Genomic DNA, 15,459 nt, shown 5'->3' with positions numbered 1-15,459 from the left:
GCTAAATTCGTTTTCTGCTGTCAAGGTTTGGTTGTTTCCTTTTAAGTCAGTTCACTGGCGTAGTTTAAGATTGTAAAAGTCCATTGCTTATTGTTTGCGGGAAATGTAAATCCTCATCTCAAGCCTACAATAAGCATAATACAAAGACTCCGATCTGCACTTCACAGACAAACGCTCAATTAACAACTCGAGGTGTGATGCGGTAATTGATACAGGATGGGCCTGTGTGTATATTCGGAGTTCGCCCTTTGAAGTCGGCTAACAAGCTACTTGTCAGATGTTTATTCTGGTAGAACCTACAAGGCAGCGGCAATATCCCAATTTGATCAAATTCAAAACACCCACAGCAGACAAACATCTTCAGAACACTTCCAAATTAGATTGACGGTCACCAGGGCCAAACCTGATTGGCTGATTCGAACGTCCACGCTTCACAGCTGATTCATATTTTAAAGGGAACGCGGGAACGCAGTCCGGGTCAGCTTTAAAACAACCGGGAGAACAGTTGTCGGTGCGTGGGAGTTGCCAGGCACAGGGTGTAGTCCGCGTCTTTCATCTGGAATAGGGCAACGGAGTCAAGTGTTTGTTCCCAGTTTAGTCGGGTGTTTTTTTGTGTTGCTGCTTTAGCGTCACTTTTTAAACCACAAAAGACCCTGTTTTGTTGAGCTGCTGTTGAGTCTTGTAAAGCAGTCAAAAATGTTTGAGGTAAGATGCTTGTTTGTCGTCTTGTTTTACATTTCATCCTTGTATTGACACCATCTGTGTTTGATTATTGCAAAAATGTTTAACTTTTTTCTTTTCTTTTTTTTAAACTTCGAGACGCTAAAATGTTACCACTTCTATTAACTCGAATTGTAAAATTCATAAGTCTACGTTTTCTGTTGAACTAAAGCTATTTTTAAAAATCTAGGCGATTTTATGACCCTTGCTAGTTATTCTAGGCAATGGTAAAGGCGAAAATTTTATGTAGACCTGGCATGTAGGCTGTATTATAGTTACTGTTGGCTTTGGATACGGGTTTGATAAATTGTAAAGTTTAATGAGGTGGTAAAACGCTTTTAAAGATGGAAAAAATATTAGGTTTAGATGTCATAATTACACTGACTTCTAGTCAATGGTGGAAAAATGCATGCACTAATAATAAAAAAAAACTATGGCTTTAGTCAATAAGTTGTGTTGGTGGCTTTTTTTTTTTTTTTCCTTTAATACATTTTACCAATCTTGGGAGTAAGTACACTTTTAAAAGGCTACTCATTTGATCTTTTTCCAGACCAGTCAAGATGACCTGTTTCTGCTCCCCACTGAAGGCCGGATTGAGACTTTCTTCCCTGAGAGTTTAGGCAGTGGGAGCTTGTCTCTTGCTGAGGCCTTGCTTCCCCTGGTTGAGTCCCCATCGCCCCCGATGACGCCCTGGCTCTGCTCCACCCGCTACAAGACGGAACTGTGCAGCCGCTATGCTGAAACGGGTACCTGCAAGTATGCCGAACGCTGCCAGTTCGCCCATGGCCTCCACGATCTCCACATACCCTCCCGTCACCCCAAGTACAAAACCGAGCTGTGCCGTACCTACCACGCCGCTGGCTACTGCGTCTATGGCACACGGTGTCTCTTCGTACACCACCTTAAAGAGCAGAGGCCTGTCCGTCAACGCCGCAGGAACGTGCCTTGCCGTACCTTTCGTGCATTTGGAGTTTGCCCCTTTGGTACCAGATGCCACTTCCTGCATGTTGAGGGTGGCTCTGAATCCGATGGTGGAGAGGAAGAGCGACCCTGGCAACCTACGTCACAGTCCCAAGAGTGGAAGCCTCGTGGTGCCCTCTGTCGCACCTTCAGCGCTTTCGGTTTCTGTCTCTATGGCACCCGTTGTCGATTCCAACACGGGCTTCCAAACTCAATCAAAGGTGTCCACTCAACCCACACATCCTGGCCTCATCAGATGATCAATGGGGGATCTCTTTCGCCTGCTTCAGACACGTGCTCTTCACCATCTCCACCATCCTCGTCCCCTCCGTCTGCGTTGGCTTCGCCGGTGTACCCTGACGGTTCTGGTCCAGTCACACCACCGTCCGTAGAAGCCGTAGCCAACAACGCTTTCACCTTCAGCAGCCAACATCTGAATGACCTCCTGCTCCCCCTGGCCCTTCGGCTCCAGCAGCTGGAGAACGCTGCTAGTGCTGGTCCTCAAGATGCTCTGGATAAGCCACTGTTGTCTTGAAGTCTGTGGCAGGATGATCCCAGAAGCTAACTGATAAGCTTTAATTGTGACTGTGCTGAATTTATATTTAACTGTTTTTAGTAGTTATGTACAGTGTCTCTTTGCAACTTGTTTTTAACTGCATTTTGAGACTGATTCTCAAATGTTTGCTTTATTTTCTTAATTCGAGTCTGTCTTGTACTTCTGAGGCCACTTATTTTTGACAGACTGAATGAAGCCTTAAGTGTAAATTGAGACCATTTTACTGGTGTGTGTATATATGAAGGATTTGACTATGTATGTTTCTAACTTATGGATTTTTAAACTTAATGACCCTTTTAAATTATTTTAGAAACATCCGCATCCTTTGCTCTCAATAAAACCTTCTTAAAGGATTTGTGGCTTTGTCGACTCTAATCCTAATTTGACTAGTTGTTTGAACATTTGAAAGGTTTGTCTAAAACTGCACTTATTTTTTTTTAAATGGTTCATAGGGTTAGACAGCTGTTTGTGGGAAAACCCAGCTAAAGTTGTTTTTTTTGGGAGGATTACTCTTTATAAATCTGCATAAAGGTTCTTCATAAGGTAAAGAACACTTCTGTGAAAATGTAACCCTGATCTTGATTATCATCAGACTGAACTCATTGTGAAATCCAACTTTACTTGATCTTTTAGATTTTGAGACTTTAGCCTGGACCTCGCAAATAGGGTCACGTTTGGAAGCCACATTATCTCTTAGTTTGATTTGGGGTAACTTTTTTTTTTTTCCTTCAAGGTAATCATGTTCTTGTACTTCTAAGGCTGCTTTGAGTATTAAGACCCTTTTACACCACAGAAACCACTATCAATAATGCAAAAATATCGTCTAAAATGGTAGGCTACCAGAAGATTCAGGGTTTTTCCTCTTCTGTCTGCCAAAGTAGGCTACTTTTGGATTTATAGCCTTACACTGAAGATGGAGTAAAATTATATCCGAACTTTTAGTTTTTCTTTTTTTTTTTTTCTTTAATGTCTTTGCTGCTATTGATAATGTAAACCATAGGAGATCGTTTAGTGAACCGATTCAAAAGATTCGAATCGTTCAAATTGAGTCAAAATCTCAGAATACATGCGCATGCGTGGAGTTTAAGCCAATCGGGCGCTTCCCACAAGTTCACTAGTGTCGTATAAACAGTCGGGACTCTGGAGAGCTTAGCTGCTTGTGCTAATGTAGGCATATAACGGTAAAATATAATAAAATAAATGTAACTTTTATACATGAACCGATACTACATCAGTCGTCAATAGGAAGGTACGGTGCATGATTGTTTCAACCCCATTTTTGATTACAAGCGTGCTAAGTCAGCCCAGCGAGGAGAATTGAAGAGGCTGATGCCGCGCAACCTTGTCGCTTTAGCTCTAAATTTTTTATGTAATTTACAGCATCTCACTACCGTAAAGATGACAGAGAGGGACGAACGGCGCTTCGCCGAGGTGCCCCGGGAATCCATCAAACTAATGGCCGAGAGCACCGGAGTGGAGCTCAGCGAGGAGGTGGCAGCTCTGCTGGCGGAGGATGTGTGCTACCGCCTCAGAGAGGCAACACAGGTCACATACGACTTCATGATTTCATCATATGTATTATAATTACATGCATTGCGTGCTACTGTATATGGCTGTGTTTTAATGTCCCCTGCAAGCTGTTCTGATGGGTTCTACTGTCTCAGCAAGGCCATTCAATTCTCTTAAATATTCACGACTGTCATTCAGAGGCTTTTGCTGTTTTGTTGTACATGCATTGCATGCTCTCATACATGAACCTGCCTTATTATTTCTTGAAAGCAATAGTGATCGCTATTGTTTCAGATTATAACTTATCTGATATCCGTTTCATGCTCGAGCACATGGAGATGTCTTGTTCTTGTAAAGTTGTGCTGATGGATGCTAATGCACAAGAGATGCATGCTCACACGCACCTTTTTATTACTTTAAAGCTGTACCGATTTGTGCTACTGTCTTAAAATATTTCCAGCTGAAGCTTTTGTATTTGTTTTTTTATTCCTCTAAAGCATTTGTAAAGTGTCAAACATTTTGCAATAACATTGTACATTTCATCTGTTTGTCCCACTACAGAACAGCTCACAGTTCATGAGACATGCAAAGAGAAGGAAGCTGAGCGTGGAAGATTTCAATAGAGCGCTACGGTGGAGCAATACTGAGGTATATATTTGTCTGTCTGTTTCAATGCTTTTTTTAATGTGAATTTGCATTGTGGTGTTGTTTGTTACACTTCAACATCTGGAGAACAGCATTACACCTGCTGCATGTTTTCTAGACTATTTGCGGCTATGGTGCACAAGATGCCCTACCGTTCCGTCCATTAAAGGAAGGAGAGCTCTTCTTTGTAGAGGATCGGGAGATAAATCTCGTGGAGTTGGCACTTGCTACTAACATCCCCAAAGGCTGTGCAGAGACAATGGTTCGAGGTATGGCGGGTATCATTAGTGTAATGTATTCAAGTTTACTATCATGCATTTTTTTTAAAAAAAAGACATATGTTGTCTTTTTTTGTGTCAATGGCAGTGCATGTGTCATATCTTGATGGAAAAGGCAATCTGGAACCTCAAGGCACAGGTAAACCTCAAATTGTTTATTTTAATTGATTTATCTGGTAAAATAAACAAACATACTGTAAATATTAAATAGTTCACCCAGCTCTATTCTGTGTTGGTTTGCTTGTGTTGTCTTGTTAGTGCCCACCGCTGTTCAGTCTCTATCAGAGGATCTTCTGAAGTATTACCAACAAATAACGCGAGCTATTTTAGGAGAGGACCCACATCTCATGAAGGTACTTGCTTTATTTACAGTAAGATTGTTTTTTTAGTCATCCTAATTCTTAATCATATTCAGCAAGGATGCATTAAATTGATCAGAAGTGAGAATAAAGACGTACATTGTCAACACTTTTGAACCTTCTATTCACCAGAGAGCATCTTGAAAAAAATGTAGCATGGTTTCCACAAAAATATTAAGGAGCTCAGCTGTTTTCAACATTGATATTAATAAGAAATGTTTCTTGAGCAACAAATCAGCATATTAGAATCATTTCTGAAACATCTTATGACACTGAAGACTGGAGTAACGGCTGCTGAAAATCAGCTTTGCCATCACAGAGATAAATATATTAAAATAAAAATATTGTACATTGTAAATTATAAATTGTAATTTCACGTTATTGCTGTTTTTACTGTATATTTATTCTTACGCAGCCCTGGTGAGCATAAGATATGACATTTAAAACATTACAAACCTTTTTAAAAAATCCTACCATCCCAAAACATTTTGACCGTAGTGTGTTTATTTTATTAGTGTGTCTAATGTTTTCTCTTGCTAGCATAATAATGTTTTTCTTTTTCCATCAGGTGGCTTTGCTAGACCTCCAGTCCAATTCAAAGATCGCTGCCCTCCTGCCTTACTTTGTTTACGTCATCAGTGGTGTAAGTTTGTCCATGGCATACAAAATCAAATATTTCCTTCCATAATAATGACCTTTTTTGCAATTACTGTAAAAATGTGCACTTTGATTCATAATGTATGATTGTCTTTCTTTCCTCTTTTTTTAGGTAAAGTCAGTAAGTCATGATCTGGACCAGTTAAACAGGCTCCTACACATGGTGAAGAGTTTGGTGCAGAACCCGTACCTGTACCTGGGCTCATACGTGCGCAGTCTGGTGTCTAGTGTCATGTACTGCATCCTGGAGCCTCTGGCTGCCTCCATCAACCCCCTCAATGACCACTGGACCCTGAGAGACTATGCAGCCCTTCTGCTCAGCCACATCTTCTGGTATTTCTTTAGCCTCCTACAGTAAAGTAATACTTATTAAATTATGAACTTTTATAGTAAGTGTTCTGGTGATCTGAAACATCAATCAATCCAGTTCAAACAGTAGTCTGACTGAGTGTTTTTCTCATGTTTTAGGACACATGGTGATCTTGTGAGTGGGCTGTACCATCAGATCCTTCTGTCTCTGCAGAAGGTTCTCTCCGATCCGGTTAGACCTCTCTGTTCCCACTATGGAGCTGTAGTGGGTCTGCATGCTCTTGGCTGGAAGGTAAACAAAGACAGCACAACACCCACAAACACAAATATGCTTTGTACTACTAAATATCACACTGTTTTTGTATACATGTTTTTTGACCCAGGCTGTTGAACGTGTGCTGTATCCTCACCTACCTGCCTATTGGGCGAATCTACAAGCTGTGTTAGATGATTACTCTGTGTCCAACGCTCAGGTGAAAGCAGATGGTCACAAAGTCTATGGAGCAATTTTGGTAAGTACAATATTTTCGACAATGACTGTGGTGCATACTTTTCTTTTTTTTTAGGATCCTTGTTTGTAGACATCTTTTATTTTGCTGGAAACCACAGAGAGTTCTTAAAGCTGCTCTTTTGTTAACAACAACTGGTTTATAAGAGCTCCTCATCGCAAGTTTGGAAGGATGGTTTGAGCATTTTGTGTTCCCAGTTGCAAGTTATAAGAGACCCAAACTCACAGCCCTTGCAGAGATGGAGTTTATGTGGAAGAGCATTTACTGCGAACCGAACCACTCTGGAAAACTAAAAAAAAAAACACCTGATTCATGAGCTGCTCACGTGTAAAAGAACACAGTGCTGCTCATAATTTTGAAACCTGATGTGCATATATTTATTTAATTAAATTGCAGTGTTTAAAAGTTATATTGAGATTTCATTTTCATTTCGATTACCGGTAATCGCACTACCTTCCATCCAACAGTTCATTAGCCCAGCCTAAATGTCTCTTATCTAAACCTCTAAAGTCAAGTGACCACTTTACTTTCCTCCCTGAAGGTGGCGGTAGAGCGTTTGCTGAAGATGAAGGCCCTCAGTCTGAGGTTGGTAGCAGAAGGAAGCGGTGCTGGTCTACCAGGCACTACCACAGGGGCTGTCGGCTTCAGAGAAAACTCACCTGGCCTCAGCCCGCCTCCTGAACCTCTTTCAGAACCCCCTCTTGGCATTGCAAGCCATCTCCAAGCAGGTGGAGCTGGCTGCCCATGGGAAGAGTGGACTCCTGTGTCTCTTCCTGCCATGTACTGTGAACTTTACTCTTTTTTTGGAGACAGTCTGGCTGTACGGTTCAGCACTGACCCGCCACTAGGTGGCGCCCCACCTCCAGGTCCTTGCCAACCACTAGAGGGCAGGAAAGAGCCAGCGAGCGGTGCCACCAATCTTGAGAATACAAGGAAAATGCCCCAGCTTACTGCCAGTATGAATATAAGCCCACGACAAGATGGAAGCCCTCGTATGGAACCACAACCACCCAGTCTGGCTGCTACCGTCCCAGGGAGGTAGGAGTTGAACAACATCCTAGTAATTTTCTCCATAGGGGAATTGATGCTGACACAGGATTTAAAAAAAAATCAACTTTTTCTCAAAATCAGAATTGCAAGATATAACGTGAATTGTGTGAAAAAAATGTCTGAATTCTGAGAAGTCGCAATTACTTTTTTTTTCGAAATAAAAGAAACGATGTTAACTCAGGAACATATTTTTTTTTTATTTCACAGTTTTTTTTTAGAAAAAGTGTCATAATTGCTAGAGAGAAAGTCTAGAGAGATAAACTATAAAAAGTCTAAATTGTGAGATGAAAAACTCACCTCATCATAACCTTCAAATACAAATGTATTTATTTTTTCATTTTGATTGCCGTTCGCAGTGTTTCATGGGATTGTATTTTTTTTTTTCTACTATTCAATCCATTTAGTCTTGTATCTTTGTCTTTTTGTCCAGTTTTCAAATACAAATAATGAAATATTGTGATTCACCTCGAAACTGTTTGGAACATGGCTTCAACAAAGACTTTTTAAAAATCCCTATGATGAAAATGAATGGGAAAAATACTTAAGCCCTGCCTTAAATGATACTGACCCAATCATACATTAGCAAGTCTCACTATTTAAAACGGTCCAAAATGTTTAGCAAAACTCGGTTCATATTATGATGATTATATGTTTTGTGTTGAGTGCATTTCTCACAGGTGGTCTCTTTTTGTCCCATGTCTGCAGATCTCTTGCCCGCTCCTCCTCCTCATCTTCCGTCTCACGTTCCAGGTCATCTTCGTCACGTCCTGGACGTTCAACCAGCCAATCCCGAGACATTTTCCCTAAGGCCCGCTTCCCGCTGCCTCAGGCTGGACCTCCTGCTTTCTCTTTCATCATTGGCGGGCGGCAGATGGGGCGACGCTGTCAGGGACGGCGCTTCCAGACAAGCTTCACTCCAACTCCACCTCTTACTACCCTCCCACCTCGTGCTTACGCCCACAAGCTACCGGTCATAGGGAGAGTCAGCAAACCTGTGCGCCGCTGGACGTGTTCCCATTACTCGCTTCACCTGCCACTTTAAAATCCATGGAAGATATATGTGACGTTTAGAGACACGTGACCACAATGACATCTCATCAAATGGCTACATCTTAGTAATTACAAATGAACAATTCTATATTCTCTATGCAAACAAGGCAAGTATTATTGTGAGGAAATAATTTTGAATGAGCACCCAGGATTTTTATGCTATAAATCTACTGATTCTGATCAGTAGCATCAAATTCGAATTCTCTTATTGTTATTTCTGTATGTAGTTTATAGAACCTGACACCAAATAGAGTTTATATTTAAAGTACTTACAGCAGGATGAAGCTGAACAGATAATTCTATACATTTGCCTTGTTTATTAGAGTATTTACGTATGAGAGAATGTCCTTTTTTTTTTTTTTTTTTTTTATTAACACGTTTAACTTTTTTGTAATGATGTAGGCCTGTAAAAATAAATACATTATGTAATGTACTCGTATGATATTTTATTATTTTGTATTTAAACTGTTTATATTGCCAATGATTTTCATTTTTTTAGGCAGTTAATAAGCTGCATGTCAAATCTAAACAGTCATTCCCATGACCCACTTCAATACATTTAGCAAAAACAGTGCTTATTTTTTGAATTAAAAAAATGTATTTGCATTGCAACAATTATGCATTTTAATTAATTTAAAGCATTCTTTTTAAAGGGACAAATCATCGGGCTTTTTCTTTTATTGAACACAAAAGAAGTTAACCGGGTGCTGTAATGTTTTCTTATTCTTTTACAATGAAAGAACGTAGAAAATAGAAAGAAAAATGCCTTCATGAAGTACCAAGTTTGATTAAGCACAAATGTGAATAAGAGAGTGATGGTGGGACAATTCTCAGTGATTAACTTAAATTTCAATCTGTACACCACAAAGGAGACTTGGAACATAAAGCATGAATACTTTTATGGTAATCTTAAGATGCTTATTGTTCTTTTTGGAGTTTTACTGTTCCTGGTTACTGTTTGTATCTTTCCGTACATTCTTCAAAATTTGTAAAATGTTTGTTCCGTTAGAAAATCTCATGGTTTTGGAGCAACACGAGGGTGAGTAGATTTAAAATATTCCTTTAAGATATAGCCTAAAGCTCTGACAACTGCACTAAAGCTAAGCTAATCTCTAGTGAACTTGTTGATGCAGCTTCATAATTTGAAAAGTTTGGTTTTGGTTCTGTTTTTCCAGACAGGTGGAGTCTGATGGTGTTGCACATGTCTGCTGACCTGTTGCATTAAACTTTCAGCATGGTGTTGAACTCTCCATGTCAGAGCCCAGGTTTGGTTACACATGCAGCACTTTAACGTTCTGCCTTACTGAAGCAATACACAAACAAAAGTAGTTTCAGAATGGCTATTTTTGCTGATAAAGCAATGACTTTTCTGCGTTTTAACGCGTTCACGATTATGATGATAGCGTATGGCCTCTTCATCGTCCTCGGTGCTGTTGTTTTGATGATACTGGAGCAACCTGAGGAGAATTTGCTCGTTAAAGAGGTCCGTGAACTAAAAGCTCGTTTTTTGGCAGATAACCCGTGTGTTGATGAGAGCAGTTTGGATCGTTTGTTGATAAACGAGCTTTCTGCGAGTAAACGCGGCGTGGCCACACTGGAGTCCGCCAGCAATGAATGCAACTTCGACTTTACGTCGTCGCTGTTTTTTGTCATTACCTTCCTCACGACCACAGGTGAGAAGCAGTCAGACATTCATTACAATGCTGGCTGAATGCATCACGTTAAAATCTACCGCTATGATATTATTAAACGTACACATTTCTTTAAAAATCGCTCTAGTTACTAATATTATCTAATATGTGTCCCTGGACATGGTCATAAGTAGCACGGGCGTATTTGTAGCAATAGCAAAAAACAAAACAAAACATTACATATTTTATGCCAAAAATCATTAGGATATTAAGTAAATATGTTCCATGTTATTTGGGTCGTTCTTCATTTATGGTGGCAAGTGGTGTTCCCTCTAATTTAGAGACAGTTGAAATAAACTTTAAATACCAATAAATCATAAAATGTTTGCATGATTGTATTCTGTAGGGTAAACACAATTTGTTAATTTGTGCTCTGTTAATAGTTACATTTTTTTTATTTAAAATACATATTTAATTGAGTTTTAGAGATTGCATTTGTAACAAAATATGGATGTTCCCGCCATCCCTTAGAGAGATATCATGGAATGTAGTTGCAACAATATAAAATTTTTAACACAAATAAAGTGGTTATATTGTGAATGTAGATTTTATTTAACATGTACAATTTTATTAAATTGTTTTTAAAAAATACATATTTTGTTATATTTAAGAAAAAAGTTGTGTCCCCCAAATTCATGTCTGTGGTGTTACAACAATAATGAATGTAGCCCCTTTAAGAAAAGGGGGATTCTATGTGGACTACTTCCTGTGTGTAAAGGTCACTGCGGGTGCTGGTTGATCTGAGGGGTGCATGGGGAGTACATTCTTTCTTATTAATTTTCTTAAAGTTAGCTAAATTTCTGACAATTTCATGTGTTGCACTTTATTAGTGTCTGTGGTGTTATGTTGATAACTTGCAGATCTGACATATTTTGATAAATACATACTTATTCATATTTCCAAAATGTCCCTGATCTTGAAATCATCATGATGGCAGCCTCCATTTTATAAAAGGCTGGATTTAGGCTGATTTGTGGTGTTACTGTCTTTTCTGGTAACTGTCTGTAGTGTTACTTCAAAATGACATAGACATAAGTGGCTGTGTCACCAGTGTTTGATTGAAATTATTTAAAAATCAAAATGTTCTTAAGCTTTCATTTGAATGGATATAGCAAATTAAACTAATTTTAAATGCATAGCAATATATTTTATTAGAAAAAAAACAAACACGCATTTTTACAAATTCTGCCTCTCATTTGCCACCTCAATTGAAGAATGACCTATATATAATAAACGTAATTTTTGATTCGTAATATGTATTGCTAAGGACTTCATTTGGACAACTTTAAAGGCGATTTTCTCAATATTTTTTTTTTTTTTTTGGCACCCTTAGATTCCAGATTTTCAAATAATTGTATCTCAGCCAAATTATTGTCCTACCCTAACAAACCATACCATCAATGGGAAGCTTATTTATTCAGCTTTCAGATGATGTATACATCTCAATTTAAAAGAAAAAGAAAAAAAAGACCCTTTTAACTGGTTTTGTGGTCCAAGGTCACATATTGTAATTATTTAACTTGTGGACCAATACAGTTCAATATCTGCTGAGAGGCTGTCTAATGTCATGTTGAGAAGCAATTGACAATGTTGTTTACAGCCAAGAATCAAATGTGAAGTTTATTGTACCATTTTATTGATCTGTTTGTCTGTCTGTTTGTTTAGATCTATTAATCCTATAGCTCTTTTTCTTTAGTTTATATTTAAAATGATTTATTTTGTATTTTAATCTTAATATGCACAACACATTTTATTTATGCATATGTGCTTTAACATTTTTGTCATTCATTTATTTACTTGTTTGTTTGTTTGTACATTTATTTAGTTTTAAATTTATATCGGTTTATATTCAAATTTAACTAGAGAGTGCAGTGTAATTTGGCCATCACATTTATTAATACTTGTCAAAAGGGACAGCTATCTTTAAAGCAGTTTTATTTTAGTATCAATCATATACTTTTATAGTTGAGATGATGAGAAATGTTGCTTTGGCAACTAGCTGAAATATTATTTTAATTTCTTTTTGTATTTCAAGTAACAAATACTTTTTTATGGTATTAGTTAACTTTAATAACCCTGCTTCAAAGTCTGTGGTATCGTTACTGTTTTCTATATTTGCAGGTTATGGCACCACTGTGCCTCTTTCGGATGAGGGCCGTGTGTTCTGTGTTGTGTACTGTCTTGTGGGCATCCCCTTCACCCTGCTGCTGCTGTCCAGCCTCACTCATGCCCTCCTGCCCTGGGTAACACACACCCCTATTCACAACCTTCAAGTCTTCTGGGGACTGTCTCGCAATCATGCTGCATTGCTGCACTGCAGCGTTCTGGCCTTTTGCACAGCCACATTGTTCTTTCTTCTGCCTGCTGGTGCCCTCTGCCTGCTGGAGAACGACTGGAGTTACCTGGAGTCGCTGTATTTTTGTTTTATCTCACTTAGCACCACAGGACTTGTTGACTATCTGCCCGGCAGGACGCAAAGCCGAGCAGCACGGCAGTGGCTGGAGTTTGCAACCTCCTGTAAGTTATGTATATACACGTGGTCAGAATTGTTTGTACCCTTGGTAAATATGATCAAAGAAGGCTGTGAAAATAAATTGCATTGTTAATCCTTTTGATCTTTTTTTTTTTTTTTTTTTTTAATCACAAAAATCTAAGCTTTCATTGGAGAATAAGAATTTAAAATGGGGGGAAATATCATTATGAAATAAATGTTTTTTCTCAAATAGATGTTGGACACAATTACTGATACCCCTAGAAATTCTTCTGAGTAAAATATATCTGAAATATATTCCCATTCATATTCACAATTTTGAGCACACCAACGTGATTATGAACATGAAATTATCCAGCCATGGCTTCCTGTTTCACAGAAATATAAATAGGAGGGAAAACAAAGGCCAAATTCCAAATTAATCAGCCATCAAAATGAGAAAAACCAAAGAATATATTTCTGATGTGCAGCAACAGATAATTGAGCTTCACAAATTAGTGAAGTAGCTTTAAGAAAAGAGCTAGAGCAGTGGAAATTCCCATTTCCACCATCAGGGCAATAATTGAGAATTTCCAATCAACATAAAATGTTACGAAACTGCCTGGAAGAGGACGTGTGTCTGTATCGTCCTAATCCACGGTGAGAAGGAGAGTTTGAGTGGCTAAAGACTCTCCAAGGACCACAGCTGGAGAATTGCAGAAAATAATTGAGTCAAATTGTCAAACAGCACCTACATCACCACATGTTGTTTGGGAGGGCTTTCACCAAAAAACAATCTCCAGCATATTCAGTTATCAGACACGACTGGAACTTCAAATGGGACTGGCTTCTATGGTCAGATGAAACTAAAAAATTTGCTTTTTAGCAGCAAACACTCGAGATGGGTTTGGTGAACACAGGGATAAAAAGTACCCCATGTGTACAATGAAATATACTGCTGTATTTTTGATATTGTGGGCCTATATTTCTGCTGGAGGTCCTGGACGTCTTGTTTAGACACATGGCATCATGGATTCTATCAACTACCAACAGATAAAAAATCAATAAGTGACTGACTCTGTTAGAAATCTTATAATGGGCCACATTTGGATCTTCCAACCGGACAATAATCCAAACACAAACCTCAAAAACAACACAAAAATGGGTCACTGAGCACAAAACCAAGCTTCTGCTGGCCATTCCAGTCCTCTGACCTGAACCCTGTAGAAAATGAGTGGTGAACTGAAGAGAAGAAGCACCAACATGGAGCTGGGAATCTAAAGGGTCTGGAGTGATTCTGGATGAAGGAATGGTCTTTTATCTCTTGTCAGGTGTTCTCTAACCTCATCAGGCATTATAGGAGAAAACTCCTATACTATTTTGGCAAATGGAGGTTTCAAAAAGTATTGAATAAAAGGGTGCCGTTAATTGTGTCCAATGTGTATTAGAGAAAAACAATTATTTCATAATGATATTTTTCCCCATTTTAAATTCTTATTCTTCAAAGAAAGGTTAGGTTTTTGTGAATTTTTTAAAATTATTAACAATGCAGATTTATTTCCACAGCCTTCTTTGATCATATTTACCAAGGTTACCAACCATTCTGATCACGTGTGTAGTAGTGGTTGGAAGTAGAGATATATCCAAGCCTTATTACGCTTTTAGTTAGTTGGTTAGTAGAATGAATTGAAAAAAGTGACGGAGATTTTCTTAGAAAGGTGTATTTTCAAACTTTGAAGTTTTATTCAGAGACCATATTGACTTTTTCTTGGTCTTAAAAGGGTCTTATAAAGTCTTAAAGTTACCTTTATAAAACCTTCAGAAACCCTGATTTAGACTCTTCTTTATTCAGGTTACCTGATGGTTGGACTGATTGTCTTACTTGTCGTTATGGAAAGTTGCTGGGAACTGCCGCAAGTTCAAGCCATCCTGCGTTTCTTCGCTGGACCGTGGCAGGGTGAGCTGAGGGGGGTGGGTTTGGATGAGCTTGTGCTCGGTGGAGACATGACAGGTGCAGAGGAGGAACCTCATTACACCCTTCCTATATCCACCATCTCCCCTGCTTTTACAGACTCACCTGCCACTCCAACAACAGAGCTGCCACCAGTCTTTGGCCTGACACCCATAGCGGCCACCAAAGAAAATATTCCCCCTTCACTAAGACCAGATCTGACCACTTCCACTTCATAACTGATACAGTGGAACAGTACATTGTAAGAAGAATAAATAATATACAAGAATGAAGCTGGAAACCACTAGGTGGCGACATTGGCTCCTTTTCTTTAATGCTCTTTGGATTGTACAGAGTCGATACAAAATTTTATTTATTTATTTTAATCATTCATTCATTCTTTTGAACTTGTTGGATTAAGTATACAAAACTTAATTCATTCATTCATTCATTCATATATTTTTTTCTTAAAAGTATATAGTCAACTTATTAAATGCATGATATATTTGTATTTTAGATTTTAGATTTATTGCAATCCTAATATTCAAGTCTACACAGATCATATACAAATACAAAGCTTTATTTATTTAGTTAGTTAGTTAGTTAGTTAGTTATCAGTCAATAATATTACATTTGTATATTTTTATATTATATTATAAACTAGATACTGATACTGATTCAAAAAATAAACAATATTGTCTAAGTATTCAGTGTTTGGACCCAAATATATTGCTTTTTTTAAATA

General features: G+C 38.4%; 3 protein-coding genes across 5 annotated transcripts; all 3 read left to right on the top strand.

The window, feature by feature from the left end:
- Window positions 1-482: 482 nt before the first annotated feature.
- Window positions 483-2,604, top strand: cth1 (cysteine three histidine 1). Its single transcript, XM_058782953.1, has 2 exons — window positions 483-705; window positions 1,271-2,604. Exons 1-2 carry the CDS (start codon window positions 697-699, stop codon window positions 2,213-2,215), a joined length of 954 nt encoding a protein of 317 aa, XP_058638936.1. The 5' UTR covers window positions 483-696; the 3' UTR covers window positions 2,216-2,604.
- A 722-nt stretch (window positions 2,605-3,326) lies between these two features.
- taf6l (TAF6-like RNA polymerase II, p300/CBP-associated factor (PCAF)-associated factor) lies at window positions 3,327-8,993 on the top strand. Its single transcript, XM_058782949.1, has 12 exons — window positions 3,327-3,485; window positions 3,617-3,781; window positions 4,307-4,393; window positions 4,509-4,659; window positions 4,757-4,807; window positions 4,927-5,021; window positions 5,596-5,670; window positions 5,797-6,017; window positions 6,153-6,285; window positions 6,377-6,505; window positions 7,044-7,540; window positions 8,258-8,993. The coding sequence occupies exons 2-12, from the start codon at window positions 3,635-3,637 to the stop codon at window positions 8,592-8,594; spliced, it is 1,923 nt and encodes a 640-aa protein (XP_058638932.1). The 5' UTR covers window positions 3,327-3,485; window positions 3,617-3,634; the 3' UTR covers window positions 8,595-8,993.
- Window positions 8,994-9,178: 185 nt separating this feature from the next.
- On the top strand, window positions 9,179-15,269 carry kcnk7 (potassium channel, subfamily K, member 7). Of its 3 annotated transcripts, XM_058782952.1 has the most exons (6): window positions 9,179-9,505; window positions 9,612-9,641; window positions 9,778-9,867; window positions 10,117-10,275; window positions 12,415-12,810; window positions 14,616-15,269. In XM_058782952.1, exons 3-6 carry the CDS (start codon window positions 9,837-9,839, stop codon window positions 14,951-14,953), a joined length of 924 nt encoding a protein of 307 aa, XP_058638935.1. In that variant the 5' UTR covers window positions 9,179-9,505; window positions 9,612-9,641; window positions 9,778-9,836; the 3' UTR covers window positions 14,954-15,269. The 3 variants fall into 3 exon arrangements, with proteins under 3 accessions (XP_058638935.1, XP_058638934.1, XP_058638933.1); XM_058782951.1 differs by lacking the exons at window positions 9,179-9,505; window positions 9,612-9,641; window positions 9,778-9,867 and having other exon boundaries at window positions 9,874-10,275; window positions 14,616-14,720; window positions 14,835-15,269; XM_058782950.1 differs by lacking the exons at window positions 9,179-9,505; window positions 9,612-9,641; window positions 9,778-9,867 and having other exon boundaries at window positions 9,874-10,275.
- Window positions 15,270-15,459: the final 190 nt, after the last annotated feature.

The sequence above is a fragment of the Onychostoma macrolepis genome, chromosome 07 (genome assembly GCF_012432095.1).
Source record: "Onychostoma macrolepis isolate SWU-2019 chromosome 07, ASM1243209v1, whole genome shotgun sequence".
Taxonomy (NCBI): domain Eukaryota; kingdom Metazoa; phylum Chordata; class Actinopteri; order Cypriniformes; family Cyprinidae; genus Onychostoma; species Onychostoma macrolepis.
Note: the sequence above shows the minus strand (reverse complement) of the source record. Positions and strands in the feature narration are given on the sequence as shown.